The 27,442-nt window shown below is 43.6% G+C and overlaps 1 protein-coding gene across 3 annotated transcripts in view; it reads right to left on the bottom strand.

Annotated features, from left to right (window-relative positions):
* The window catches only part of LOC129120395 (bifunctional heparan sulfate N-deacetylase/N-sulfotransferase 4), a 65,548-nt gene extending 39,417 nt beyond the window's left edge, over nt 1-26,131 (bottom strand). For 2 of the 3 annotated variants that reach the window (XM_077176788.1, XM_054632982.2), the window contains exons 1-2: nt 25,157-26,130; nt 10,718-11,955 (exon numbers count right to left, since the gene is read on the bottom strand). In XM_077176788.1, coding sequence (XP_077032903.1) covers nt 10,718-11,698 — 981 coding nt within the window. In that variant the 5' untranslated portion in view covers nt 11,699-11,955; nt 25,157-26,130. Of the gene's footprint in view, nt 1-10,717; nt 11,956-25,156 lie in introns of all 3 variants that reach the window. The other variant, XM_077176789.1, reaches the window with a different exon arrangement.
* Nucleotides 26,132-27,442: the final 1,311 nt, after the last annotated feature.

Raw genomic sequence — 27,442 nt, 5'->3', positions numbered from 1 at the left:
AGTCTGGAGAACTGTTTTCCTTGGTTATTGTGAAACTTTCATTTTGCAGAATCTTGATGAGTAAGGGTGTGCTTTAAAAACCACTAGGATTAAGTGTTGCTTTTTAATATTTTTGAGATGCTTGATACTTGTCTGGCAGAGCTTAACTTCTCTGACCTTTCTTCCTTCTTTGTGATGCTGCCTTCCATTATCCAGGGAGCTGGCTTCAGTGTTTTGATAACTAGAATTGGATGTTTCTGTGGAACGAAAAGGGAATTTCCAGGCAAATGTTCTTGCTTTACACTGCATCTCTTTCACCAGAGATCAGAGTGCTTCTGCCACCCCCTGCTCCATCAGGTTCAGTGCAGAGGGAACTAAAGCCTTTATTGTCCTTCAGGATAGGTTTAAAATCCCTCCATCCCAGAAAATCCTCCTGCTTACCACTGCTTTATTATCCTTCCCAGCATGAAGACAGCATAGTGAGCTGTCCAGAGGAGGAGGCTGGAAGATCCAAAGTTAAATGGCAATGCCCATGTTACACTTCCACTCAGTTCTCTTGAACCAGAAACATGAAAGGCCGGTATGTTGTCCAACAAAATCAACCCAGACCACCAGCTGAGGCTGGCACATTTGAAATGAACCATTGCAGAACTTTCAGTAGGCTACTTCTTCATAAAATTAGGTGATTTCAGGTAAAATTGAGAACAAATCTCTTTAACAGTCAAAGGAAATGTTTCATGTTCAAAAGTATCACCACACCTTTCCTATATGTGGGAAAATTATACTCAGAGAAAAACTGAAGTACTGCTGCTCCTCAGATCACTCTGGAATAGAATCTGGCAAAAAACTCAAACCTGCACCTTGAGAAATTCAAGTGGTGCAATGTAATTGTGGAAAAGTGATGGAATCTTTCAGTCCTTGCGGTAGCTTCCTAGGGAGGAAACTCCCGCTAACAGGAAGCCCTTCTACATGGCTTTTCCAGCCTTTTTCTATGTGTACTGGAATGCTCTTCCCAGGGAGGTGGTGGAATCACCATCCCTGGATGTGTTTAAAAAAAGACTGACATGGCACTTGGTGCTATAGTCTAGTTGAAGTGTTAGGGCACAGGTTGGACTCGATGATCTTAGAGGTCTCTTCCAACCTCATTATTCTGTGATTCTGTGTGAGTGCCCACAGCAAGCCAGCTGCTCCCAAGCTCCCTGAGCACATCCTAGAGGAGCAGTATGTCTTCCAAGAGTAATAATGGCTGATGGCAATAATAACCCAGTGAAAAATCAGTGTTTGTGATCCTTTCCTAAGTCTCCTAATAGTTGAAACTCATGGCTTTTCTCTGAATTCACATCCAGGAGCGCCCTGGTTGTGAGCCCTTGTGGTGATAGGTCTCCAGCACGTGAGAACAGGGAGGAGAGCTGATCTCACCAGCACATGGAATACTTGTATGGCATTGTCTTAAAAAGACAATGCACATCATTTGAATAATGCCAAGAGTGCTAAATTGAGACAGAAAGGTTGGGGGGGAAGGTTTGGTTTTTGCTTACAACAGATTGCTGTTTCAGAGCCATTCATATGCATTTTGGTGGCAGCCAGAAAGTGGCTGAGGCAGTTAACTTTTAAATCTACTTGCTTTTGATCTTAATTATTAAAGGCAGCACTTTTCCCTCTAAATATTCCCATTGAAAACTGTAGCTACTTGTAGTGTAAAGTATGAATTCATGTAACACAGGATCATTAAACTGGGAAAAATATGTTCCGCAAACTATCAAGCTTTTAATTATAGTTGTTACACTAAATTTCCACTCATTTCTGAAGTGAGAGATTCTGTTACTCTCACAGCTGAAGGGTAATGCCATAATTTTATATTATATGGGAATAGCTGTTTAGAAATGAGAAATACTGAATTGCTGTGACAGGCTTTGCTTGGGTAATGCTCTGCTAGCCCAACAGGTCTATTTGGCAAGGTGTACATCCAGAGCCTGGATATAATTTGCAGCTGTAAAATGAGAAAGAGCTAAAAGCTGGGTGCTTTTTTTCCATAGTGGAAAACCTTCCTTACACCTCAAGCTATCCTTTGAGCTGTGCATTCCCCTTGTTTGCCCCCTCTCTGCTCTGCTGGGGTTCAGCACACCCATGTGTTAGGTCACCAGTGAAATGAATAATCCAGAATATTTCTGTGGGTGCAATCTCAGCTGGCTTTGAGCAGTTGAAGACAGAAAGGTGGTTTTAACCATCCTACAGTGGGCTCTTCCCAGGCACAGGTTTCCTGCCCAAAATTTCCTCTGGTCTTTAACACTCACCTTGCAATATTTACATCAGGGATGGGTGGGTTTTGTTTCCTGATAATGTACTGGGAGCCTGTGCCCAGATACAGCAGAAATAAGAGGGAAAACATATGGGAAACCATATTCCTTTTCCTAATAACAAATACAGAGGAATTACACTTGATAATACCACAGACATGTTTGTTTATGATGCACATAAATCTTGGGATGTGTTACTAGGAAGAGACATGCAGAGCTTTTTTATTAAAGAATTCACCTTCTACAGATGAACCTATTTTTTAAATGTAATGCATTATTGTTATTATTATTGTTAGTATTAACCATGCAGAACATAGCCTCAGCAGTTCACACTTGTCCCTGGAACTCCTAAATTAATAAGATTATAGAGTATTTAATCTCTATTAATTGTAGATTCATATAGATTAATGCTTATTTATGCATGTATATTCAATTAATTCCCAAACATGTGTGCTAATTTGTTGAAAAACCTACAGTAAATATTATTACAAAGGAGGTCTCCAGTCTTGTGACCCTCAGGGATTAAATATTACTGGAAAATGGACAAAGCACTTTGATCCTCATCCCCTGAGCCTGTCTCCCTTGTCCTGCTCTTCACCAGGCTGCTTTTCCCCAGGTACAACTTGCTGCCTTCAAAGAACAATTGGGTCTCCACCAAAAAAAGCACTTGTGCTATCAAGAATCACTGACAGCTTGAAGAGCCAATATTTCATCAGGTTTGGGCCAGGCAGGCAAATACAGTCTGCTGTCAAAAATGTGAATTCCATCATTTTTTATACCATTTTTTACTAGAAGGGCTGATGTTTTGGGGTGAAAAACACACAGGTGCTGAAGCCAATGGCTTTAGTGGAGTCTGATTCAATCCCAGCAGTTCAAGTGAAATATTGAGACAACTTTTAGGAATTGCCTCAGTGTTGCTATTTTAGATTTAATATGTAATGTAAAAGCTATGTTAATAATTTTGTCTTTTAACTAAAATGAAGAGGCAGCAAAACCGGAAATATCCATTTCCTGGGAAATTCTTGTATTAAAGGAGTGTCTCAGCAAAGTGTGAATTACTTGCATTTTTTAATTTCTGGAAGATCAGCAATTCCAAGGCTACATTTAATTATGATCTTTGGAGTTTATTTTTTTAATATTCTATGAACTGCCCCCTTTTCCTTTAGTCTGCCAGAGCAGATGAGCTGGCAGAACACAATTTTGTTTGAATCATATTCCAGTGAAACATTGTGCATTTCATAAATCAACATTTTGCCACGGGAAGCTGTTTCACTGGAGCAATCCATGTTGATCAAGTAACAGGAATATAAACTTCATTTTCCTCTGCCTTGTCACTTTGCCATTTTAGAAGGATTTTCCGCCCATTTATAAGTATAGGGATAAATGGCTAAAGAAGTAGGATGGAAGGAAAATTAAAATACTAACCTTTAACACTTTGAATTTTTCCATATCTTGATCAGAAAGTATTGGGAAGGTGGTATTAGATTTAATAGATTTAGTTTGTGTTTTTTCAAAACGAAATGCTAAAATTCAAATTAAATGATGGCATCCATTAAAAAATTAAACTCTGACATAAGGGATTCATCCTTTACCAGGCAGAATTATTAAAAATAGCAGGGATGTGATGTGCCAGAGAAGCTGAGTGTGTCCCACACCACAGATCCCACTTGTGTTTGCGTGTTGTCTGGATGAGAAATGGGAACAGCAGACTAAGAAAGTGCTGGTACTTTGGAGAAAGAACAGAAACACAGACAAGAGGAAGGCTAACAAATATTGAGAGAAAATTTTCATGGCTTGGTAAAGGACGTTTAAAATTTGTGCTTCTGAAGAGGAAAAAAATACTTGATCAATGGCTTTGTTTCCTAAAGAAAGCCATGAAGTGTTTTAACTAAAACACTGGTTTGCAGGAAATTCTTATTAGCTTGTCCTTTAATTTTCTTGTAAGTACTGAAAATTAAATTCTTAATGGAATTGAATAAAAATGGTTTTGTTTTCTCCCTGACATTTCTGGAGAGAAATTGTTAACTAACTTAACTTTATATCTTAAGACATTATCTCTAAAATGGGTGTGACTATTTAAGTTATAAATTACCATATTTAACATTAGAAATTTTGTTGACACAAAATGACAAAGTTAAATTACTAAATAGTCTTATATTAGAATTTCCCATGAGGTGAAAAAAACTCTGTAGTACTTTTTTGGGGTTTTTTTCTGCCTGGATGGAAAGAAGACAGGTGGAGGTGTAGAACACTGGGAGTAAAAGCAGTCACTGAAGGGATCTTTGGCCATATTCACAGAAAAGACAAAGACTCTAAGACTTAATTTCTGTGATGATATGTATGTAAAGCTATAGAGGTGGGTGGATATGTCTAAGGATTTGAAGCCAGACATAGTCAAATATTTGGTTTTATACTTCATTGTGACACAGAGGTTGACAGAAAACTCCTGGTTAATTATTGCTAAGTAATTGGAGTCTCAAATTTCTCATTTTCTCTGGGAGATTTTCTCAGTTTCTCCCCTGTTTGTCCATCCCTCCCTGTCCCCACCCTTTTCCTGGGCACTGCCACTTGCACATCATTTGAATAATGCCAAGAGTGCTAAATTGAGCTTTTGCTCCAAGTGTTCCTCCTGCTCCCATTTGGATGACAAAGGCTTATTTAAAGTCACTTAAGTAACGTTGCTCCTGAAGGAGCTGCATTATGGATGGGCTCCTGCTAATGTGTTTATTGCTGCTTCAAGTGCTTTTAAGGCAATAATTATGACTGCTCTTGCAGTCTGCACTGCCTGGCTCTTCTACAAGGCCATTCCATCATTGCAGAGTGTTGTTTTCTGCAGGAAGCAGCTGCTAGGGCTCCTTTTTAACTAATATGTGTTGTTTTAAAGCTCAGGTTAATGCAGGTCTCTGGAGGGGCTGATATTAAGCAGATGTGTTTTTTGGCTCCTGTGGATTCCCTAAGTGAGGCTAAATTAAATAGAGTACCACGTGTATCCTGGAAATATATTCCATTTTGATATAACCTATGACTTCAGAATTGGTTTGGAGAAAGGATTCAAGAAATGAGTACAAATCCAGGAAATCAGTGCAAGTGTAGAAGAGCAATGTGACACAAGTCAGCTTGGCACAGGATGTGAGCACCAGAAATCTGAATTTGACCTGGAAGACCTGCCATTTCTATATTATAAAAAGGATTGTGATGTTTTTAAAAACATCAAATTTTAAAATGCTTTTCAAAATGAAGTTCTCTTGAGTTCTTATAGCCAGAATGAAGGATGATTTATCTCACTTTTTAAAAGAATTCATTTGTTGTTTTGTGGAATATTAGACTTTTTTCCTTGGGGGAAAACCCCCAAACATCGGAGATTAATTCTGTGTTTAACAGATTATTCTGAGATTAATTGCTTGTACAAACAATACCAAATTGAACCCTACAGATCAAAAACCAGTGTGTTCCCTGCGACAGAAGAATACCAAGTGAGTTTTTAAACATTGAGGAAAATCTTGCTAGGGAGATAATTGTTTAATAAATTCAAGAGGTGGAAAATTTGAGCCACCAGAATGTGTTTTCTGGCAAGACTCTATAAAACACTCTGAAGACCACCTAATTTTGAGTGGGAAAAGCTGGCAGACTAGAGAACCCCAAATCTATTAGAATTCAGGAGGGTCCTTGGATAGACAGTCAATCCATCAGGCTGCCACGGAGAAGAATACAGGTTCTGCTGGTGCCAAGGGAATTGTGGTGTTTAACTACACTGCTACTGAAGTTCTGAATGAAAGAACAGGCCCTGTTGAAACAAAAGAAGTATGAAACATTCTGTCTGATGTGTCTTGACAAGGCACTTGAGCGGTATTCAACACTCAAATTACAGGAAGAATTGGGTGATTCAAGAGACCTGAACAAGGAAAATACTGAATTAACTGTCATCTCTGATGAAGCAGAATGGAGCAGGCACTCCCATTTAAAAAAAAATATTATTAAAGTTTTCATGTAATGCCTCTCAGCTGCTTTTTGAATTCATTTTTAAGGACTTGGAGACTGTCCAAAAATGGGAGCTGCAGACTCCACTTCATTGTGTCACTCTCAAGTGCTTCAGAAGGTGACAGAAGTGTCACCCAGCCTCAGTGACTAATGCTTGGCTCTGCTCTGGCTTCCTGGGCTCAGCTTCTCCCTGGGCTGGCCATGGCCATGGCTACTTTACTGCAAGGGGCTTATTATGATTAAAAGGGTATCAGGGTGAGTGTTTTATCTCAGGACTGACCATGCTGCCATGCCTGGTGACGGGGCCCAGACATTTCCAGTAGTTCCACCCAAAAGCAGCTGTCCTTGCACAAAAATCAGGGATAATCATATGCTGGAGAGATGGAGTGGTTGAGCTCAGCTCCCTGCTGTGCCAGTACTTTTTAATTTGGAATTGCCAGGAAGGATGCAACTCCAACATGATTTTTTGTCTTGAAAACACTAAAACGAGCCAGAAATCACAGGCTTTAAGTGTTCCAGGCATTTTAATGATGGTGAAGGTCAAAGATAAAGAGCAGACTGTGGCAGTGAGGGGGTGTCAGAGACAAATTGTTATTTCCACTGAAGGAAGTGGAGCTCAGAGGGGGAGGCAGCAGGAGAAGGCAGACAGGCTGCAGGGAGAAGGGAGGCCTGCAGTCAGCACTAACAGAAATTACATTCCCAAGCATGGCTCCATCACTTTACTGCAGCTCAGAAAGTCCCAGGATCCTCCCATCCCTACAGTGACAATTAGAGGGGTTACAGAAAGGGGAAATGGAGCTTTTAGAGAAGGGGGCTCTGGGATATGGTGGTGCTGGGACAGGCAATTTCTCCTTGATTATCTCATCAGCTCCAGCTGGAAGAGTGGGATAAGACAGGGGAACAGGTAGTTCCTGACTCCCCCTGGAAGAAGGTTTGTTGCAGTCTAAATCCTGGAGCTGAGAGGAGGGTACCAAGTGAAAAGCTCAAGATTTTTTCTTCATTTAGAGTAGTTTTTTGTTTGTTTTATTTATTGAAGGGTAAATGCCTTAGCTTGCACTGTGCTCTTGCAGGGCTTTTGGGTTAACAATAGGAAGTGTATTTGTGAAAGGTGCTGGAAAACCCTGGTGGCTGCGTGGAGCTCTTCCTGGGTGAGTAAATATTGTACTGGCTCATACTATGGCAACAGGAAAAATAGCAATACTTCAGCAAGCTCTTACTCCTTGTTTGGGAAATGCAGCCCTCTTTGTGCTCAGTTAAAAGCAAACTTTAAAGGTGAAAGCTTTGTATTTTTTCTGTGTGGCTCTCCCAGAGACAGCATAAAAAGACATTTCCAGGGTTTTTTTGCCAAATCACTGATGCCAGTGATACTGGACTCATGTAGCTGGGAAGCAGGATCATTTACAAGAGCACAAATTCACTGTTTCTGCAAATTAACTGAAGAATTCTTTTGCCTTTGAAAATCAAGCGCTGAGATAATATATTGGCAGGCAGGAAAGGGAGAAATTCATTTGCAGAGGCTCGCTAGGCTCAAGATAGAACTCCACAAAGCTGGGAAAAACAGGTTTCTGTGGCTCTGCTGAGTTCCTGTTAATTACTTAGCCAGACATGACCTTGCACAACTTCTTCAACACCAGGGACTAGGAGATCTTCTGTGGTAAACAGAGCCCATAATAACCCTGTTCTCTAATCTCTGTTTCTGTAGCTGATGCCACCCTTTATAAAAGTGTGTGTGTGTCTATATATACACACACACATACACGCACGCACACGCACACACACACACACACACATATATATATATATGTATATATATATCCCTGAGGCACCTAATTGAGAAATGGCTTTGTGAGGGAATAAGAACATTTAGGTTGCAGGAAGTAATTACACAGGCACAGGTTGACTTGTTTGATTACTGTTACATGCCAATATTGTTATCAGGAGACTGGCTGGGTATTAAAGCATTTCTGAGGGATTTGGGTGGGCATGGCACATTTGGAGAGCCTAGCAGAGAGTCCCTAAATCTCTGCTCTCTGTGAGCAGCCACAGCCCCGTCTCCCAAAGGCAGGGCAAGGCTTTGCCATCACTGAAATATCAGCCTCCTAAGTAGTTATTTTTGCCTCTCAAGCAAAGCTGCTGTGCCTTAGAGGGTGAAGGCAGGTCTGCTGATTCTTAATTGCCTCCTTCCCCAGTGACTTGGGAGATTGTTCTCTAACTGGCTGTAATTACCCTTTTCTGTAAGCTAACCAAAGTGCACTCTGCTTTCAGTGTTATGCTCATTATGTTATGCTCATTAACAGGATTCTGTTCAGTGGGTTAATGTATGCTGAGAATGTCCAGTCTGTAGGAACAGACTGATTTTTGTAGCAAGTGTTTGTGAGATACCTTGAAACAAATCTCTGCCAGGTTTGAAATGAAATCAATAATGTTGAGGACAGAGTATCTGTGGGTGCTCAAGTTGCAGGGTGGATTTATGTGTGAAACATTCACCTAAAAAGGGGAGATAAACTTTATATTGTCCCCAAAAGAGAGCTTGAGGAGAAGGTTGGTTCTGAGCCTGTGCCTGCAGAAGATTTCTCCCTGTGGTTGGTGTTTGTGGGGTGATTAATGTGTAAGGTGAGGAGGGGATTTATCCTGTGAGTGGCACTTCTGGTGTTTTTGTGAGGAAAGTGGGCTGCTAATTTGGCACTGGAGAAGTGCGGGAAAAATGAAAGCTTCCCTTTGTACCCTGACTCAAACATAATGAATGAAAGAAGGCTCACCATGCCTTGCTTGAAAAAAAAAGCAATTAAAAAGGTCTGAATCCCAGGCAGATGTTTTTCCTTGTTATTGTCTAGATATTCAGCAGTGTGGACTGGTTGGTTTTCAGATGGATAAAGGCAAGCAGCACATAAATATGATTCTGAATGCTTTTAACAGCATCCAGCTCTTTCTGCAGCCCCTGGATGTGGAGTTTTCTGCTGTGTCTCCTGTAATGAGCACAGAAGCGTGGCTGCTGTGCCAAGCACAGCTGGAAAGGTTTGCCTGGCAATGTTGTTGACTGCTGGATAGTAATGGGGGGTGACTTGGGTTTTTTCCTGCATAATGAGGTGATTCCAGTGAGAGCTCAGCTCTGAATCTCCAAGTGTCCCTGTGTGGACACTGCTCTGCTGGTAGTGTGGGCTCTTGAACTGCTGTGGAACAGTACCATTAAGGCTTCCTTAGTGCAGCAAACCATGTCAGAAAGACTCTCTCAAAAAGGTGCAGGCAGGAAGCTATTGCTGAAAAACTTGTTTCACAAGTGCCTTTGGAGTGAATTTCCTCCTGTGTACGAGCCCTTGCTCAGAGTGTTTCCCCATGTATTTCCAGAGAGAAAGCACTTTATTGCTGGGCTTGTGCACAGTGCTCAGATTTCTAAGGCACTAGGCACTCCACATGCTTGGTGCTCAGAATCAGTCCTGAGGAGCATTCATACACCTGGTGTGGCTAATGCAATTACCCCAAGTGTTCTGATGTACAAAATTGTTTCAGTTGTATGTGAGACTACTGCTCTTGCTGGGTATTTGGCTACCGCAATGGTCTGGAGAAGAGGCAAATGAATATAGAAATTGTAGAAATGGAAATAAGGGTTTGGAAACTAAAAAGAAATCTGCTTTTAAAAACAAAAGGCTTGCTTATTCTTCCTGAAAGTATTGGGTATTTGCAGGAAAAACCCTCCAGAATAAAGGCTGGAGAATGTGATAGTGCATGCTTAGGGATTCAATGTCTGAATATGATTCCCACATGTGGAAAATGACAAGAACTAACTGTCATGCTGCTGAGCTCTGTCTATTCTTTCCAAGCTGCACACATCTTTGAGAATTACTCTGAACAAATTTAATGGTGTCCCTGGATACAACAAATCAAGAAAATAAGTGTGGAGGAGCCCCCAGTGAGTAGTCTGTGGGCCTTTCACTCTGTCAGATGGTTATGTCACTTGCTCAAGTGCATGCTGTGCTTCCACCCTGTAACTGGTAACTTTAAATGCTTACCTGCTAGTCTGGTAATGAAAATGATCCTGCTAACTCTTAGGAGTCATGCTGGGGCTGTGACTTCTTCAGGCTCTTTTTTTCCTTTTGCTCTTTTTGGTTTTTGTAAATGCAGTGATGGAGAGGTTTTAAAAGGCAACCGTCTTGTACTGTTCTGGCTACTTGACAGCAATAGTGAGAGAAATAATACAGAACAGGCCTCTAGAAGATATTATATATGTGCAACATACATGTGTATGCCCCTACATATACACATCCATAAGTGCATCTCTCTGCATGTATATGGGAAAAATGGCTTTTAATCTCAGGCTGTGGTTTATGTATCTGCTGGCTGCACTTGTGCACTTCCAGCCCTTACCAGGAAAAAGAGCTGCTGAGCTTTTTCAAGCTTTGCCTCCTTTTAAACCCCCATTAGCACACACCCATGTTTGGGATGGTAGCCTCCAGTTCTTGCCTTACCTTCACGTCCTTGATGTTCATCCTCGTCCCCTCCTTCCCCACGAAGATGTCATCAATGTCCACCAGAATGTACCTCTCCAAGGACAACATCAGCTTCTTCCCTGACAGGAAGGAGATGGCGTCAATGAAGATGAGCTTGTGGAGCCAGAAGGTCAGGTTGTTCCCAAAGAGGACTCTCTGGATGCCATCGTGCAGGCCCAGGTCCTGGATGACGGTCGCATGGAGAGCAGCGCGGGGCAGCGAGGCCGGGGTGGGCCTGGCGGACTGCAGCTCACCCAGCAGCACGGGCTGGTAGGTGGAGTGGTTGAACTGGAACACCGTCCAGTCCTGACCAGGCAGGGGGCCCTGCTCCAGCCTGGGCGCTTTTGTGATGCGCAGCAGGGGCGAGCGAGGGTTCACCACGCAGTCTCGCAGCGCCACGTTGTTGTACAGCTGCAAGGGCAGCCCTTTCAGCCTGCTGCTGGGGGAGCTGTTCTCATTGGCTTTATGAAAACCAATTATGCTAACACTGTATTCCACACAGTATTTTTCCAGAAGCTCTCTATTCCATGAGTCCATGGACACATACTTTAAAATATTCTCGTATATAACAATGGTGTACTTCCCTCTCCCGTTGTCTGTGAGAGGGGGAATGTCCCCCTTGGCTGGTGCAATGACCATGTGGTACTGAAACTTGCTGGACTCGAGGATGGCTATGATGTCTTGCCCCAGCTGGGAGTACTGGCTTTCCACAAACAGGAGCACAGTGGGATCAGTCCTAGAGGGATCAATTGGCTTAGGTGTTCTCAGCTCCGCAGACCTGTAGGGCAGAAGTTTGAGGTCCTCGCACTCTGCTTGCCCAGTGCTTTCCACGAGGGCCATTTCCTGCTTGTAGCCAGTGTAGAGGAAATAGGCGGAGATGACAATACTTGCCAAGCAGAAGGTGGCCAGGAGAATGACCAGCATTCGGAAGCTTCTGCGGAGCTTCCCGATGAGATTCATCTTTGGCAGGGCTTCCAGCTCCTGCTGGACTTAGCACTCTTCCAGATGCGCCTCCTAATGTGCCATGGGAACGAGGAGTTGCAGAGGTGCCCTTTCCAAGGTGTTCATGTGACCATTGCAGTGCATTTATGGGGCGTTCGGGGAGGCTGTAAGGCTGTAAGAGCGGGAAGTCAAAGGATCCAGAAAGACAAATTGGCAGAGGTTTTCTCAGAGAGCAGCAGCTGCCAATAATCAATGAAGAGGACTCTTAACATTATCTGCAACAAGAAGTAAAAGAAGAGTAAGTAAAACAAAATCCATAAAGTAATTAAAACCACACATTAATAAGGCCAGTGATTGGTATTGGTAATGTGAGTAAAGAGGGAAGTTCCTGAGTAGTTCAAGGAGCACTCAGTGTCACTTTCTTTCTTGGTGCATTAAAATAAGCAGCATTAAACAGTTCCTCCATGTTCTTAGGATACAGAAATGAACTTTGAAGAAAACTTGTTGAGGATGTGCATCTCCTTATCTGCTTTTCTTATCTAAAATGCATCATTGCTATTGCAGATGGGAACAATGGAAGATTTTAGGGGCAAAATTTGGACCAAGTCAATCTTTGATAAATCTGGGACCATATTCTGCATCAAATTCAAGCTGCATAAGGGATAAATTCTGTGTTGGGTTGGAAAACTAATGTGACCAAAGTGAAAGACATGACAGGAGCTTGAGGAGAGATTTGTAGGGCTTTCTCTCCAGTTTCCATTCTGCAATTGGAGCAAGCAGAGTTCATGGTCCGGTTTAGGAACTATAAAGATTCTGTGGGGATTTTCCAAGTGAATGAGCAGGCTGCTACTAATGTGGGGTGCAGCTGTGCTTGGCTCTGCCTCCCCCAGGGATCAATGGGAGGTGCTGTGTAGCAGGAGATGTACCTCAAGGAAGCTGTTTTAGTGCTAGGTGGGCAAGTAGGTGCTGTGTGTGCTGATCCATGGCACCTCTGGCTGAAGCCCTCAGCCTCTGGTCTGCCCCTGTGTGCATGAAGTATAGGGTACCTAAACCTCATTGCTCTGAAGCCCTTGTGCAATTCCGCCTAAGTTCATGAGAAATTGCCACTGGTAACAGTAAACCCGATGACTCAGAGACAGTTAAAGCTAACTAAATAAATAGCCCATGCTTCTCTATGGATTTAAGCAGGAATTAACATCTTTGTGAATTATTGATATTGTTTGTCTGTTGGAACAATGTGAGACAGTAAACAAGGAACGATTTTGGAACTGCTGGGAAGAAATGCTTTTTCCAGGCAGATCCTTCCAGTTGACATGTCCTCTTCCATTAACTCAGATTACACTTTTGACTTGTGTTCTGAAAACTATTCATTCATCCTAAGGTTTGTACCTGAAACTGGGAAATGCTTGTAAGAAGCATTTAGAAAGAACGAGTTTGTTTTCTGAAACTATTTGTGACTCTGGCAGGTTCAAGCTCTTATCTGATTTACCTTCCTCAGTTGGCAGCTTGGAAGGAGATATTGATACCCCTGGACTGTGGGGTGTTCCAGAAGTGATCCTGTTGTGTCACGCAACTGGCCAAGAGGGGAGTGAGGTAGGGACAGAAATAGGAAACCTCTTCTGCATTTACTCATTTCTTATGTATGAGAGAACAAATGTAAGAGGAATCACAGCTACCATTAGGAAATTGAAGTTGTCCTGATAATCTTAAGAGTATTTGCCCTGCTTTGGTGCTTCCCTTGTTCTACAATTGTCTGCCTGCTGGGATTTCACTTCTTATTAAACCTCCAATTAAGATTCCTTCAAAAGATAACACTGGATCAAGTGAAGCATCCTCTGCAAGACAGTGTTGGAGTTTGGGTGACATTGAGGACTCACTCAGGGCTTTATCAGATCAGGACTCCTGCTCTCCGTGAGAGGGGCAGCCTCCAGGGCTGGGTCATGTGTCCCCCCTCAAAGAGGTGACTGCAAAAAGCCTGTTCGGTCAGCACCAGACAGGCAGGTGACTGGGAAAGAATCTTGAACTCCCGCTCGCCGGGCTGTGCATCCTCGGCTTGCTTTGGGCACTAGAGGGCAATCGCTTCTTGCTTTTGCGAGGCAGCACCGGCTCTCCCCTCGCTCCGCAGCCCTCCCTGCCTGCGGCCACGCTCCCGCCAAAAGGCTTCGCAAATCCTCAGGGCACGTAAAACACCTTAATTAAGACTCCCATGTTTAAAATTAAATAAAAGCCAGGAGTTCTGCCCGAAGAAATGTGCCGCTGGATCACCCTGAATGCTTTGCAAATCTTCCAGCCTCCACCTGTGGCACAAGGGAATAGCTTGTGAGAAGACCTAAAATGGCACGGTTTTTCTTCAGTGTTTGGCCCTGCCGGATCTCCTGGGTACTGGTATTGCAAGCTGTCAAAACAATAAACTTCACGAATATTACAGCTTGTGTTACTAAAACAGGAGAAGCCCCTGACTTTATACTAGTCAACACAAAACTATGATCTTCATCCCTAATTATTTCCTCCCAATAACACTGGTAAAATCTCATTGAGATAAAATATTAATAATCAGATTTCATGTTAGCTACTATCTGTTGTATGTAGACATTGTAATTAAGTGCAAGTATTCCCATTTCTTGAGATGTATAATTACATAAAATTGATAAAGAATTTAAACCTGCATAAGGAAACCTGGCATTGGAGCAGACCTTTTTTAGTCTACCCATTGTTTTTCAACTGCTCTGTTGAACTGATTATACTGTTCAGTAAAAAAAAAGAATGGTGTGAGGTAATTAAAGGTTATGAAAATAAATCAGCTAAATTAGCCATTAGTGGAACTTTCTCCAAGGCATAATTGGAAGTTAAGTGCCATTTGTGCCTTTGAAACTCTCCTCCTGAAAGTTCAACAGCTTTACATTCACTCCAGAATTCAACTATCTTCGAGAGTTCCTGTACTAGATGAATTTGAGCAACATGAAAATAGGCCATATTTCATAATTAGTGTTACTTATGGAGTTTCATTTTGGTAACTGGTATTTGAGGTCCTGTGCTCCTGTGGTCACTGATGAGCATCCACTGACTCTCCAGGAAGGTAAAGGCCAAAGCTGGGCACATTTGGTTGAGGAATCAAGGCTGCACTCATCCAGGGCTGGTCCTTCAGTAGATCTTGTCCATTCAGCTGATTTCCTCCATGTGGGGCCTTGGCCCAGCAAGAGCAGAGCACTGTGGTACAGCTCTGTTGTGATGTCAGACACATCTGCAGGGACTCTAATTTTTCTTTAATTCAGGCAGCTGAAGAAAAATGGAGGTTTAAAAATTGCTGCCTCCTTGCTAAATAACACTTCCTGCTTGCCCGCAGAAAGGCATTTGATGGATGACTAAAGCGTGCTGCTTCTGAAGATGATTGATTGGGAGATTAGGACTTGACTATTTAAAACTGATGGCCCGACAGCCAGGAGAAGCAGCCCCCTGGTAATGCCATGTGGTAGCTGTGCAGCAGGAATTCAAGCTGGCTCCTCGTGGGCCAGCTCCCACGGGCACAGCTTCCCCCAGAGCTCGATGCCTGAGCCAGCACACTTGGTGTGTGGGCTGGGGGAGCTCCTCTTACCTCTGATCATGGTAGGCAGAGGATCTCTGAGCTCCTTGAGCTTGTGGGAAGTAGAAATATGGATATGAAGCCATCAGCTGTGCTGGCTCACCCTGAGGATGGAGCTAATGGGCTTGACATCTGCAGTGGGTTCAGAGTGTGGCAGTGCTGGCACTGCCCAGCAGAGCAGCAGGACCCTGGTTGTTCCACAGCACTGTGGCCATTCCCAATCTCCTGTCTGCACCACGGTGCACTGCTGGGAGCACTTGACCTGGAGGCAGGCCAGAGCTTTCCCTTCCTTATTCTGTCATAAATCAGAAGTCAGAATGTCTTTATTGTCTATATATAACACTTCCCTTTAGGCTAAAAACCTAATGTAAAGCCTTTCCTTTTTCTTTTCTTTCTAAGCTTGTATGACTCCTGTCATTTACTACCAGTCCAATGAATTATGACAGCTGCCTTGCTGCTCCTTGCATGGGACTCCTCATTTATTACAGAAACAAGCAGCCTGATTTGAGTGATAAATGACTCCTGGTGACCATTTGCAAAAATTCAGGGTTTCTGTTCACTGAGGAAGGAGAAAAAGAGCATTTTTATTTTCTTTCTCTCAGCAAAGTTTCCAGGAAATTTTTTGGCTGAGCTCACAAAACTTACATCCTCTTTGAAAGTAATTTTTTTTTTCAGATTTAACCAAGCTGCAATGTGTTTCGTGTTTGTAAATGTGGCTTTGCCTGAGAGGGTTGTTGGTACCAGCTTCTCATAGCTCATCACAAGGTATTAGAAAACTCTTTTTACCCAGGATAAGGCCAGCTTCTGAGCTGATAAGGGCTGGAGAGTTCTGACTTTTATTTTATCATTTCTGAGTGGAGAGGCTGCTCAGTACTTTCACCTCTTTTGTTTCTTTTCAATGCATAATCATGTGTAAGTTAAACGCCCAATTTTTTGGTGTTTTCATCTGCTTGATCAAGTCTATATTGCACACGTAATCTTGTGTGATTTCAGAAAGCTAGATGATGCCAGAGGGTGAAGTCAATAATCAATGAATATAAAGCAAAGAGTTTGAAATACTTCAACTTGTGCACTTGATGAAAGCTGGTGTGATTTTTTTAGCATGAAACAGTACTTGGAAGGGAGCTGTTTGACCCTTCTGACTTCTATTTCTCTTTGGCTTTGAGCTTTTCCAGATGATTTCAGAAGGTGGTGAAAAGTCTCCCTGGTGGAGCAGTGGTTGGAGGGTGATTTGCAGATGAGTTTTGCCCATAGAGATCTTCTCACACCTGTGCACATCCTTTGGTTCCCCAGCCCAAATGTGACATTTCATGTGGCTTAGCTCCTTGCAGAAATGTGTTTTAAGGCTGAGCCAGACCACCCTTGTGCTGAGTGTTGCCTGATGTTCAGCCTCACCACTTCCTTCTTGTGACCCATTAACTTCCAGCAGTCCCACAGTCATTTGGACCACCCCGAAATCCCATAAATATCCCATCTGGGATGTTTCAGTGAGGCTTCCTCCAAATGGAACCATTTATGGGTCTCTAATGCGTTGGTAGTTCTGAACATAACGAGTAGTTGCAATATTTCCTCAGGAATTTCTGACTCATGCTTTCTCTGGAGTGTCAGGTGTGGAAGCTCCCAGAAATCAGTAATTAAGGTATAGTCTGAGGAGAACGATGCATGAAGAGAGAACCTATATATGTGTTTTCTGTTTTTTGACAGAGTGGGTCTAGTGATCATCACAACAGATAAGTGTTAGTGACCACACTCACCCTCTGAGCAGCTCCAGATGTTGTGTGGTGGTACCAAAATTATCACAATACACATGATATTTTGATGTCACAGGCAAAGCATCTTAACTCTCAGGGCAGACTTAATTTCATGATTATTTTAAATATACCTTCTCAATGCATTTTCTAATGAATGTCTCTCTAGCATGAGTGATGGTGTTAAGATCTACCACTTCTCACCAGTAACTCACCAAAAATTCAAAAAGCTAAACAGCATTAAAGGGATCAAGCCTGGCTTTCCCAAGGTCACTCAGACACCCCGTGGCTGAGCTGGAAACAGCAGCCCCTTGCATGATGCCCTTCAGCAGCTGTTTCTTGATGTGTGTAGGACAGCAAAAGGCTGAGAAGGTGGTGTTGAGAGATGATCTGAAGGGCAGCAGCTTACAGCCAAAGCCACGATGACAGAACCAAAATGCCAGGGCAGGGAGTTGGGGCTGCAATCACAGATGTGTGTGCCCTGCAGGATTGAGTCCTTGCTTTGCTTTCCTGGTGGAATTACTGGAGAGAGCAGTGCAATCACCACACTGTCAGTGCCCCAGCCCAGGGAAGCACAGGTGAATAAAAGCAGGCTTTGCGTGGTGCTCTGAAGCAGCCCACAAAACATTGTCCTGCTTGATGCAGCAAATCTCCTCCTCTCGCTTGGTTAATGGCTCTTCATCACTTTTCAGTTCATAGTTTAATGCTCCAATGGAAGCCAATTTGAATTCATTTAACTCTTCAAATAAAACTTCTGTGAGACGCTGTATCAGATGTTTTATTATAGTCCATCTATTCTGGTACTGTTTTCCCCTTTCCTAAGGCTGTCAATTAGCTATCCAGTTCCAAGAGAATGATTTGTGCTGTGAACTCAGCTGAGACACAACATTTGTGCAGTAGAATGGTTGCCTAACTAGGACTCCTAAAAGTCAATTAATGCAGTAGCCAAACTCTGTATGTGTTGCTTGATTGGGTAGACAAGCTAAGCCATTTAAAAAAAAATTGCTAAACCCCTTTCTTATAGTTCTATTAGAACCAAGTAGCTGCAGATTTTCTGTATTGATTTTGAAAATTTACCAAGGATTACAGGTTTATGGGTGATTACTAAAACTTTACTTTTACAAAAAAAAGAGATATAGTCCCAGGCTCTGGAACAGCCTGTTAGAAGCTGAACTATTTGGTCTTTATGGCTTTTTTTCTTTTAGTAGTTAATTGTTTCCCACACTTTGTTGTCCTATTGCTTTTCTGGGAGCTAAAAATGTTTGCCACCATGTGAGATAATTAAAATGTGTCCACTCTTATACCAATGCCAATATATTTCACTGAATAACGTGTTTTGTGGTGTCTGTATCCTGTCACAGGGACCATTTGTGAGCAAGTCAGATGTGGTCACATCTGTGCTAGGAATTAAAAGGAGGCCACTAACTTATTTCAGAGGGACTACTGCTGTCACATAGTAGTGATCTATTGCTACTGCAGAGGAAGTCTATTTAAACCCAGATAACAAAGACTTTGTACTTAAATCTCTCATACAGCACGTTTGCCACATGAAATTTAAACAGGGCTTTATTCTGAGTTTGCTCAAGCCCAGTTCCAGCCAGTCAGACACAGTTTTCAAGCTCTGTGTACATTGATTCTCATTAGAACAGCTTCCCTTTTTTATTCTTTGAGTAGTTTCTGCTGGAGTCCCCTATCCCTATCTTTGTCCTCACTGGCTGAAAGATTTGGTTATTGTTGAGAGGATTTGGTAGAAAAAGAGGAAGACACAGAGTTTGGTCCCACCAATCTCTGATCAGAGCAGATGTGAGGGCTGGAGCATCATCCAAGCCCCCAGTCCTGGTGACAACCTGGCAGGGCTTGGCAAGTAGTGGCTTCCAAGCAAAATGAAGCAAGGAGAGTAAATGAAGCCAGGGTGACCCACCATGTGTGCCTACTTTTTTTGTGTATGTGTGTGCTTCTTGGACTTCCAAACACCTTCTAAAGGGGAAAATTCAGTCTCTTCCACCTTGCTCATAAATACTTACATTTAGCACTGCTTCAATTGCATGGCAATTGGGGAGCGGCAACTTAAGTTTATAATATCTCTCCTGTCTCTTCCTAGTCTTGGTTCTACACTAGGTTCTAGGCAGTTCTACACTAGGTTCTAGGCAGTCCTCAAGAAAATTTTGAGTCTTAGGACCAGTTCTTTACAGGCAAGATCAGCTTTTTATGGGGACCACTTAGGGCTGCACACATGACTGCTGTCAGTAAACCTAATCTAGACAGAGAAATGTGGTCATGTAACAAAAATACTACAGTATCCAAGAGACTTTCCCTTTAATGTACTTAAGTGTTGCAGACAAGACAGTCAGAGGAAGTTTTATGCAAGATAATGAACACAAATTGAAATTCTTACCTTGAAATGACTGGAGGAGTACTGTTTGCCTATCAAGAGGAAAAATGCTTTATGGTGAAAAAATAAGGCAGGGAGTAGAACCTTTGATTTCTGTCTCTGCCACTATCATGCTTTGCCCTCTGGAGGCCAATGATTTTTTTCAGTATTTCATTTTCCCTGTCTTTGTTGAGGGAATAGTAGTCTTTTCTACCTTTACACGGGCATTAGCTGTAAAATGCTCTAAGATTATTTATGTTTGGTTTGGATGTGTATAGCAGGGATATTGCAAAGTGTGCTTTTGGGAAAGCCAGTGCAAAATTCATGCTTTCATGTGCAGGCAAATGTATTTGCTGTGCTTGCTTCCTGTTTCTTCTTTTTTGTTGTACCCTGGTTAAATTCCTTTGTGTTTATTCCTGCCGCTGCTTTATGGGGTTTCTCTGAGAGGAGCCACTTTGTCAGCCAAATGAAAGATCTCTGTGGAGATTTCTGGTGTGTCATCTATGACCTATAGATACTGTTTTGCTCTTGGTTCAAAATACAAACAAATGTTTCCTTTTGAAAGATCTATTCTTTGTTTTGTCTAGATAAAGTTCAATTTGGAAATGCCACTAGTAGGATAAGGGTCCTGCTTGGGAATTGAAGGGATTTTTTTGTTGAGTCACGCTCAGCTCAGAGACTGGAACTAGAACTAATGCCATTAGAGCTCTGTGATGGAATAGAGAGGCATTGATTAACCTCTTGCTTTCATGAAAAATCTCTGTTTATTGAACTACTGAGGCATTAACTGATTGTTGAAGGGGCAGAGTGTGGAATAAAAAAAAAAATCCAAATGGTTGTCAGTCTTTCTGAACATAGTGCCCCTGAATCAGGCTGGAATTGTCTTTACATCCCTGTCCTCCTCTCCTGGGGGCTGAATGTATAACTCCACTTGGTTTTCAAAAACAATCTCCAGGGCGTATCATGGACAAGGAAATCCAGCCTGGCTTTCTGGGTTATGGAAGGGGCTGAGAAAATTGTGTCTCATCATTTGACACAATATCTTGTAATCTATAAAGCTCAGTTTTAGGTAACTCTATATACGTAGAGACTTTATTTTCTGCCTGAATACAAATATGTTTTTCCATGGGGGAGAAAGCCTTTTGGGAGGTCCTTCAGTTAAAAATCTGAGTGTGCAGAATGATTGCCTGTGGTTGATGCAGGCACATGAAGCTTGCACCAAGGCTGATGGGGAGTTAGTCTGATGGGAGCCTGTCAGGTGTTTGGAGGCATGCATGGCTCACTTTGCTTGCTGTGTGCACGTTGGATATGCCAGAATTCTCTTAGTCTTTAATTGTGATTTTTGAGGTACAAACAATGGTACCATGCCCTTCTGCAGGTGATTAATTCACCAGGACGCTGATGCATAGTTCCGCTCTAAACGGCAGGACACTAAGGGGGCAGAGTAGTGGAGCCATTTAAAATTGCACCCCAAATAGGGTCTACAGAGCAGTAATAACTAAAAATGCCCTATAGTTATACCAGCTATTTAGGGGGATGGAGTGCAGGTAGTCTGGCAAAATATCAAGGCAGCGGGCCCTGCTTTTTTTTTTTTTTATTTAAATTAAAAAACCCCGAGATGCTCTGAGGGCTTTAAAATCAAATGTGATCAATAAGTCTAATTTCTGTATCTTACCTAGAAGCCTAGAAGAGTGCACTTTTCTCTCATTTCCAAACATTTCTCTGTGAATCACTGACCACCTGCCCTCCCTTCTGGTGCTTTTAGGGTGTGATCTATACCCCAGTGAGAGAGATTAAATTCAGGAATACCCTGAGGGTCTGGAACTTGAACTCTGGCCGCCTCCTTGCACAATATGGTCCCATGGAAAAGGACAAGATGTTGGCTGGAACATCCCCTGGAAGTAGAGCACAGAGGAGATGGGTGCATATTTCATGACAGACTGCTTTAACCTTCCAAACAGCCGCCTCTTTTACGGCCAGCAGCTACCATTAATTATTTATTAGGACACTTATTTATACACTAAAAGCTAAATTCAGTCCTTTCAGTGGAGCCTGGCAGAGTGTGGGCTGTAATAAGTAGTTGTGGATAGTCTTTCAGGAGGGGAGGTTTTGTGCAGAGCTCTGCTCATGGGAGAGCCTGTCCACATGATTCTCTCTGCTGTTTGTGCCTAGTACTGATATTTACATGTGGGAGATGAAAACCCAGCCATTAGTAAGAGTCTGGAGCTGTGGGGCATCAGCCTGATCCCCCTTGGCCAGGTTTAGTAAGGAGAATTCTTATGCCACCAGCATCCAAGGAAGAAGAGGGAATCCCTTCCTTTGTGCTTCCTTCCTCATGAAGGAAGTCCACCCTGCTCTGGCTTCTCCTTCTGTGTTTGCTCTGGCTCTGTTAAACCCATCCTTGCAGCAGAGGAGGGAGGATGAATTTGCTCCCTTTGCCTCCACTTGGGGAGAGCAGCTGTGACCCCTTCTATAGCCAGAGGGAAGGGAATAGGTTTTAATATTTCTCTGTTCCTTTTGAATTGAGTTCAAATGGCCATCCATGACTTGTGGTGCCAATGCATTTTCCTCATCAAATACTGACATGGTTTCTACACTGGTGTGCTGTTGCCATGTAATTCTGCTGGCATTGCTGTTTAGGTAAAATATTATTATTTTTCTATAGCATCTGTTAGTTTCAGTAGGAATTTCAATTCCATTGTAATTATTAGAGACAGTAGTTGTAATAAATGTTTAGGATTGACTTGCATGATTTTCATTTTCTTCCAGCACCTGATGCTTTTAATGGCTCAATTTTTCTAATTTGAATATTGACATAGATGGAGAATTGATTCTGAATTTCTATCTAGCGCTCTTCTGGGTGGCTTACCGTGGTGGGGGACATTGCTTTAGCATCTCAATAGGAGAGAGAGACTTGTTGCTGGGAGCTGTGCCTTCTTCAGCCTATCTCAACATGGGAGACAGGACTCTTTGATGTTCCACCCAATTTCCAGCAGAGACCCTTCTTCTCCCCAAGAGTCCAGCCCTTCTGCCTGCTCTAATGGTCCTCAACTGCATCCCAGGCCTGAGAACAAGGGATCTGATGGGCTGCCCCCATACACTGTGCTCCTTTACATGTGCAAACGGTTTCAACCCAGGCTCCCCTCCCTTTGGGAGGTGTGGAGAGCCCTTGGCTCTCACCCTAAGCTCAATGCCCTGTTCCTGAAAGACTCCCCAGGCTGGGCCAAGTGCAGCTTCCTGCACAATTCCAAGGTAACCTTTTCTTCAGCCATCCAGGCCCCGGCTTCAGTGCCTTGCTGCTCTCAGCCCAGGGCTTGCTTTGTCCAGAAAAGCCAATGATGCAGGTATGGAAAGCAGTTTCTTGGATGCACCTATGGAGCTGCAGAAAGAGGGTTGGGATTGGATACTCTTTAAGGTCCCTCCCAACCCAAACCATTCTTAGATTCTGGGATTATGGAAGCTTTGCAAAGCAAACACTTGATGGAAGCAAACAGCAGATTATTCATGCAGCTAAAGCTCAGCCATCCCTATGGTCATAGAGGCAGTCAAAGCAAAATTGTTTGTGGGCAAATCAGGATGATTTGGAACAGAAATGATACTTTTTTTTTTTTTTTTTTTGGTAGAAGTTCATGATATGGCTTCCTTTACTGCTTGTAGAAGAAATGATTAATCTTTTTCTGGGGACATAGAGTTAAATGCAATTTTTTGTTTATCTAACTGAAAACTAATAGTCAGAACTAATAGGAACTCATCAGCATTTTCTGTGCTCAGTATTGCCATGGGTTTGCAATATATGGTCACATTTTCCTTAAAGTATCTCATTACACTGCTGGGATAATTCCTGTACTGCAACCTTAAAAAAGCCCATCTTTACTATTAGCATATTTTTATCCTGCTCATAGTGAGTATGGCAGTTGAACTCTAGAGCAGCTCATGATTCCTGCACGGTGCTAAGGCTGATCATGGCCATTACAGAGAGTGATACAGCAGATATCACAGCCTCTGAACACCCATAAAGTTTTAATAGGACTTGCAGAACTTGATAGTGTGAGTTAATAGGGTGTTCAGGCTGAAAAGGACTTGTATGCGGGGTGTGTGTGTGTGTGTAAGTGGTCAGTCACTGAAGCATCCTGCTCTCTGCTGAAATGTAACCCTTTGAATTTGATTTACTCTCATAAAAGGCGAGTTAGAGGAGCATTTCCCCAGCCTTGGAGAAGAGAGTGGTATCAACAAGGCATGAAGATACTCTGCTTTCAATTCTGAGGCTTTCAGACGTTAGGCATCTATTATGAGTCCAAAAAAGGCCATGTTCTGGGGAAATGGCACAAAACCTGACAGACAGCTGTAAACTTGTGCACAGAGCAATGGCATGAGGAACCATCTAACCCAGCTGAGCAGATCATAGGGTCTGATTGATAAGATTCAGGAGGGAACTCAAAGCCAAGAATTTCCTTAGTTAAATGGACTTGGCAGTTCACAGCCCACCGCAGCCCCTCCTTTAGAGCAGCATTCCCAAAAGCAAGGCAGGCAGTGCAGCTTTAGGGAGGGGAAAAGGTGCATGGGGAGAGTGCACAGACAGGATGGGGCAAGACAGGGAGCCACCTGGAAATGTGGCCAGCTATTGAAACTTTGTGAACAAGGAGATCCTGCTGTCCTTGCACAGGCTGAACATTTATGGCAGGTGGATCGTGATTCAAGCTACTCAAGAAATGGGGTGAAAATGAGTTACTTCTCTTTTGTTACTTCTCTTGTTCTCTGAGAGCATTCACAGCTAGGAGAGGGGGAGTAACCTGCTACAGGGGGTAGGCCAGATTCTGCAGCATTGATTCACACAGAGGGAAGGAGGGAGGCTTCAGCCAATATGAATGAGAATGTGGAAAACTAATGTTTTACTAACAGGAGTTAGTAAAAAATGACCTGGTAAATTCCCTGGGGAAAAGAGAACTTCCTGAGTGTGGGGTTTTGTTGGTATGTGTGGTTAGGACAGTGCAGGGCTTGTGGGAAGAGACTTCTTCACCTTTGAGCATTTTCCTGTGTGTGAAAGGAAAGGAGTGACTTAGAGCACCCAGCAGCCGTGACTTAGAGCCCCTGTGCCAGCTGTGGGATAAAACCCCTGGCCTGCTGCTGGACTGGGCTCTGGAGCATCTGAAGAGCCCCCACTGACTTCTTCAGTTTAGCTCTTACTGCCTCTAACAATCCTTGCTTCCACTCTATAAATGATCATGCTGTTTTAAAAAAAAAGTTTCAGACAGATATAGTTTGCTATGAAAGTGCTGGAAGAGAGCAAATCTGTAGGTTTTGGCTTCCTCACAGTACAATTACTCTTACTTTGTTGCAGATTTAATGTATCTCCTGGAAAGCTTCTACCAGGTCATTTTAGTCCAGTAGTTCTGCTGGACTTTACTGGATGGTAGCAAAAAAGGCAAAGGATGTGGGGAAGACTAAAGAAGCAACTGTATCCTCTTTTCCCCCTCACCTAACTTCCCGTGCTCTCCCTTCTGTGGTCTTTCATGCATGTAGGCCAACAGCTGTTCCCCTTGGGAACAACATCCCTTTGAATCAGGGGCACTTGCATGACAAAGACTATCTCATCCCAAACTTCCAAATAATCCTTGGGATGCCAGGCTCCAGGCAGCTTTTGGAAGCACTGTGCAGAGGTTCCAGGCAGATCATTGGGCACACTCTGGGTATTTGTACCTGCTCTGAGTGTAGGCACTGTCTGTGTGCTGGTGTGAGTGTATGCCCACAAGCAGAGGTTGAGAAGCTGAACAGCTTACCTAGAGAAGAATTTCTTTCCTGGTGTGCAGCAAAGAGACTCCTGCTATTCAAAGCTCTTCACAGGGCTCCAGGTGAACCAGGCAGAGTTCTCAGTTGCCAGCAGCTCTCAGCAGCATCCCAGGAAGGCTCCTCTTGCTCCGGCCCCAGCCACTGAACTCCACCGGCACAATCACATCTCATTTGTACGCAGCCTGTCCTTTCAGAGCGAGCAGCCAGCTGGAACGATTCAAACCTCTGCTCAGCACAGCGTTCCAAATGCAGCTTCCTTCCTGGGCACGGGGATGACGCCGGGGAGCCGCCAGGCTCCGGCAGAAAGGCTGCGAGAACTCTGGGATCAGCCCAGGAGCCGCTGCTCGCGGTCCTGCCGCCGGCGCCGCGCTCCGAGTGCCGGAGCCAGCCTCCGGCTCCCGCGGATCTCCGGCAGCAGCGAGGCGGCTTCGCGGGGCTGCGATTGGCAGCAGCGGCCGATTCCTGCCGCTACTCAGCCCGCAGACTTGCAGGGACTCGGAGCTGCTCTGATGTCATTCCGGCCGAGGGGGGGATGCTCGGCGAGGACGCCGCGGCGGAGGCTGGTTCGGAGATGAGCTGCGTTCCTCTCCCGCCGCCCCGATGGATTCCGCGCTCCGCGAGGATTTGCATCATCTGTCATCGTGCGGCTGGACCACCTCCCCTCCTGCCCGCCCCAAATGCGGGAGGGAAGTGCCTCTTCCAGCTCCAGGTTTTACACCTGGAGCCTGCAGCGGAAAGCCTTGGAGCAAGGCAAAGTTGGCAGAGTCATTTTTCTGGCAGGAGGATGCTTGTGCCCCCAGTGCCCCCCATCACTTCTCACTGTCTCCAGGCACTAAAAAAAGAGGCTTAACAAAATCCCAGCGCTGGAAGGTTTTTGGTTCCTACTCTTGTTAGGTCACTGATAAGATCACCTGGTACAATAAAAGGTGGGTTTAAGTGCACGACCAAAATCAAGGAGGAGTCACCCAGCAAATATTCCCTGGCACCAGCGAATATTCAGTGCCTGGAGATGAAAAGTATTTTCTTGCTCTATGTGACACAAGTTCCACCTATTTGTTGCATAATTTCTCATTAAAATCCTTCATTTCATCCAGCTGGAGAATAAACCAACCTCCACAGCCAAGTAACATGATTGCTACGTGACTTCAAATTATATTACAGAGGCAAAACTAAACACTTTCTATATTAAAAGAATTAGATTTCATTCCAATCTAATTTTCAATTTTTGCCAGCTTGACATCTTTCACTCCAAAACTGTTCTTTGTACAATACACCTTGGAATTGAAATTCAGCCAGTTCTGTGCAGCAAATGTGAGGAGAAAACAGTTTTGTTCAAGGAGATGGGAACAGACCCGTTCTGAGATGATGAATGATGCTGTAAACTCAGATTTGAATCATAGGAGGGTCAGCTCAACCTTTTGTGTTTCCAAAGCAGCGTGAATAAATGGTGTTCCACGCAGTTCAGCATTTACATCCTTCAGCTGGGACCTTCTACATGAAGAGCTGTTTGCTCTCTGTGAATATCCAAGTTTCAGAGATGGTAGAGATTCTGAACTGGGGACTAATTGATTCCTTCTGGCTAAATTGGAAACTGAGGGAAAATTAAGATTCAAACCACTGAGTAATTTCCTGCAATTCCTAATTATAAAGCACTTGCTGAGAGATCTTTAAAAAATGCCTTGCACCTATGGCCCGGCTCTGGATTTGGGATTTGTTTTCCAAAGACTGTTGGGAATGCTGGGCATGGAGATCCCATTGCAGCTGGGTGGTGAGCAGGTGCCTCCTTGCATTCTATGTGAAGGCAAGAGCTTTGGTCAGGCTGCAAACTAAAACAGCCAAACTGAGTTACAGAGTCTCTTCCCAACACGAGGAAATCTTCTGGTGCAGGTTGTCTGAAAAGTGCCAGAGCTTCCATTGCTTTTCTGATGGTGTGAAAAGTCCAGTTTGTTGCTCTTGGTACTGCTGTCCTTGGCTCCTGGCTGCACTTGGAGCACTGCAGAGGTGCCTGTGAGCAGGAGGGTTTGGCTGAGGGACAGCTGTGCTGATCCAGATATGGTGAGAGCAGCGCTCTGCCCCCTGGAAGCCAGCGCTGCGCTGTGGATGTTCCTGGGTGGGCCAGCGGCCAAGTGCTTGCACAAACTGTTGAGAGTGTTTTAATTCAGATGCTAAAGTCACTCTTTGAACTGAAATCCTTGGCTTAAGCCCTGCTGTGCTGGGTGAATTCAGCATGAAGGGGCAGGGCTGTGGATTCACAGGGCTGCCTCTAGAGCTGTTTG

Source organism: Agelaius phoeniceus, chromosome 4 (assembly GCF_051311805.1).
Source record: "Agelaius phoeniceus isolate bAgePho1 chromosome 4, bAgePho1.hap1, whole genome shotgun sequence".
Classification (NCBI taxonomy): Eukaryota; Metazoa; Chordata; class Aves; order Passeriformes; family Icteridae; genus Agelaius; species Agelaius phoeniceus.
Note: the sequence above shows the minus strand (reverse complement) of the source record. Positions and strands in the feature narration are given on the sequence as shown.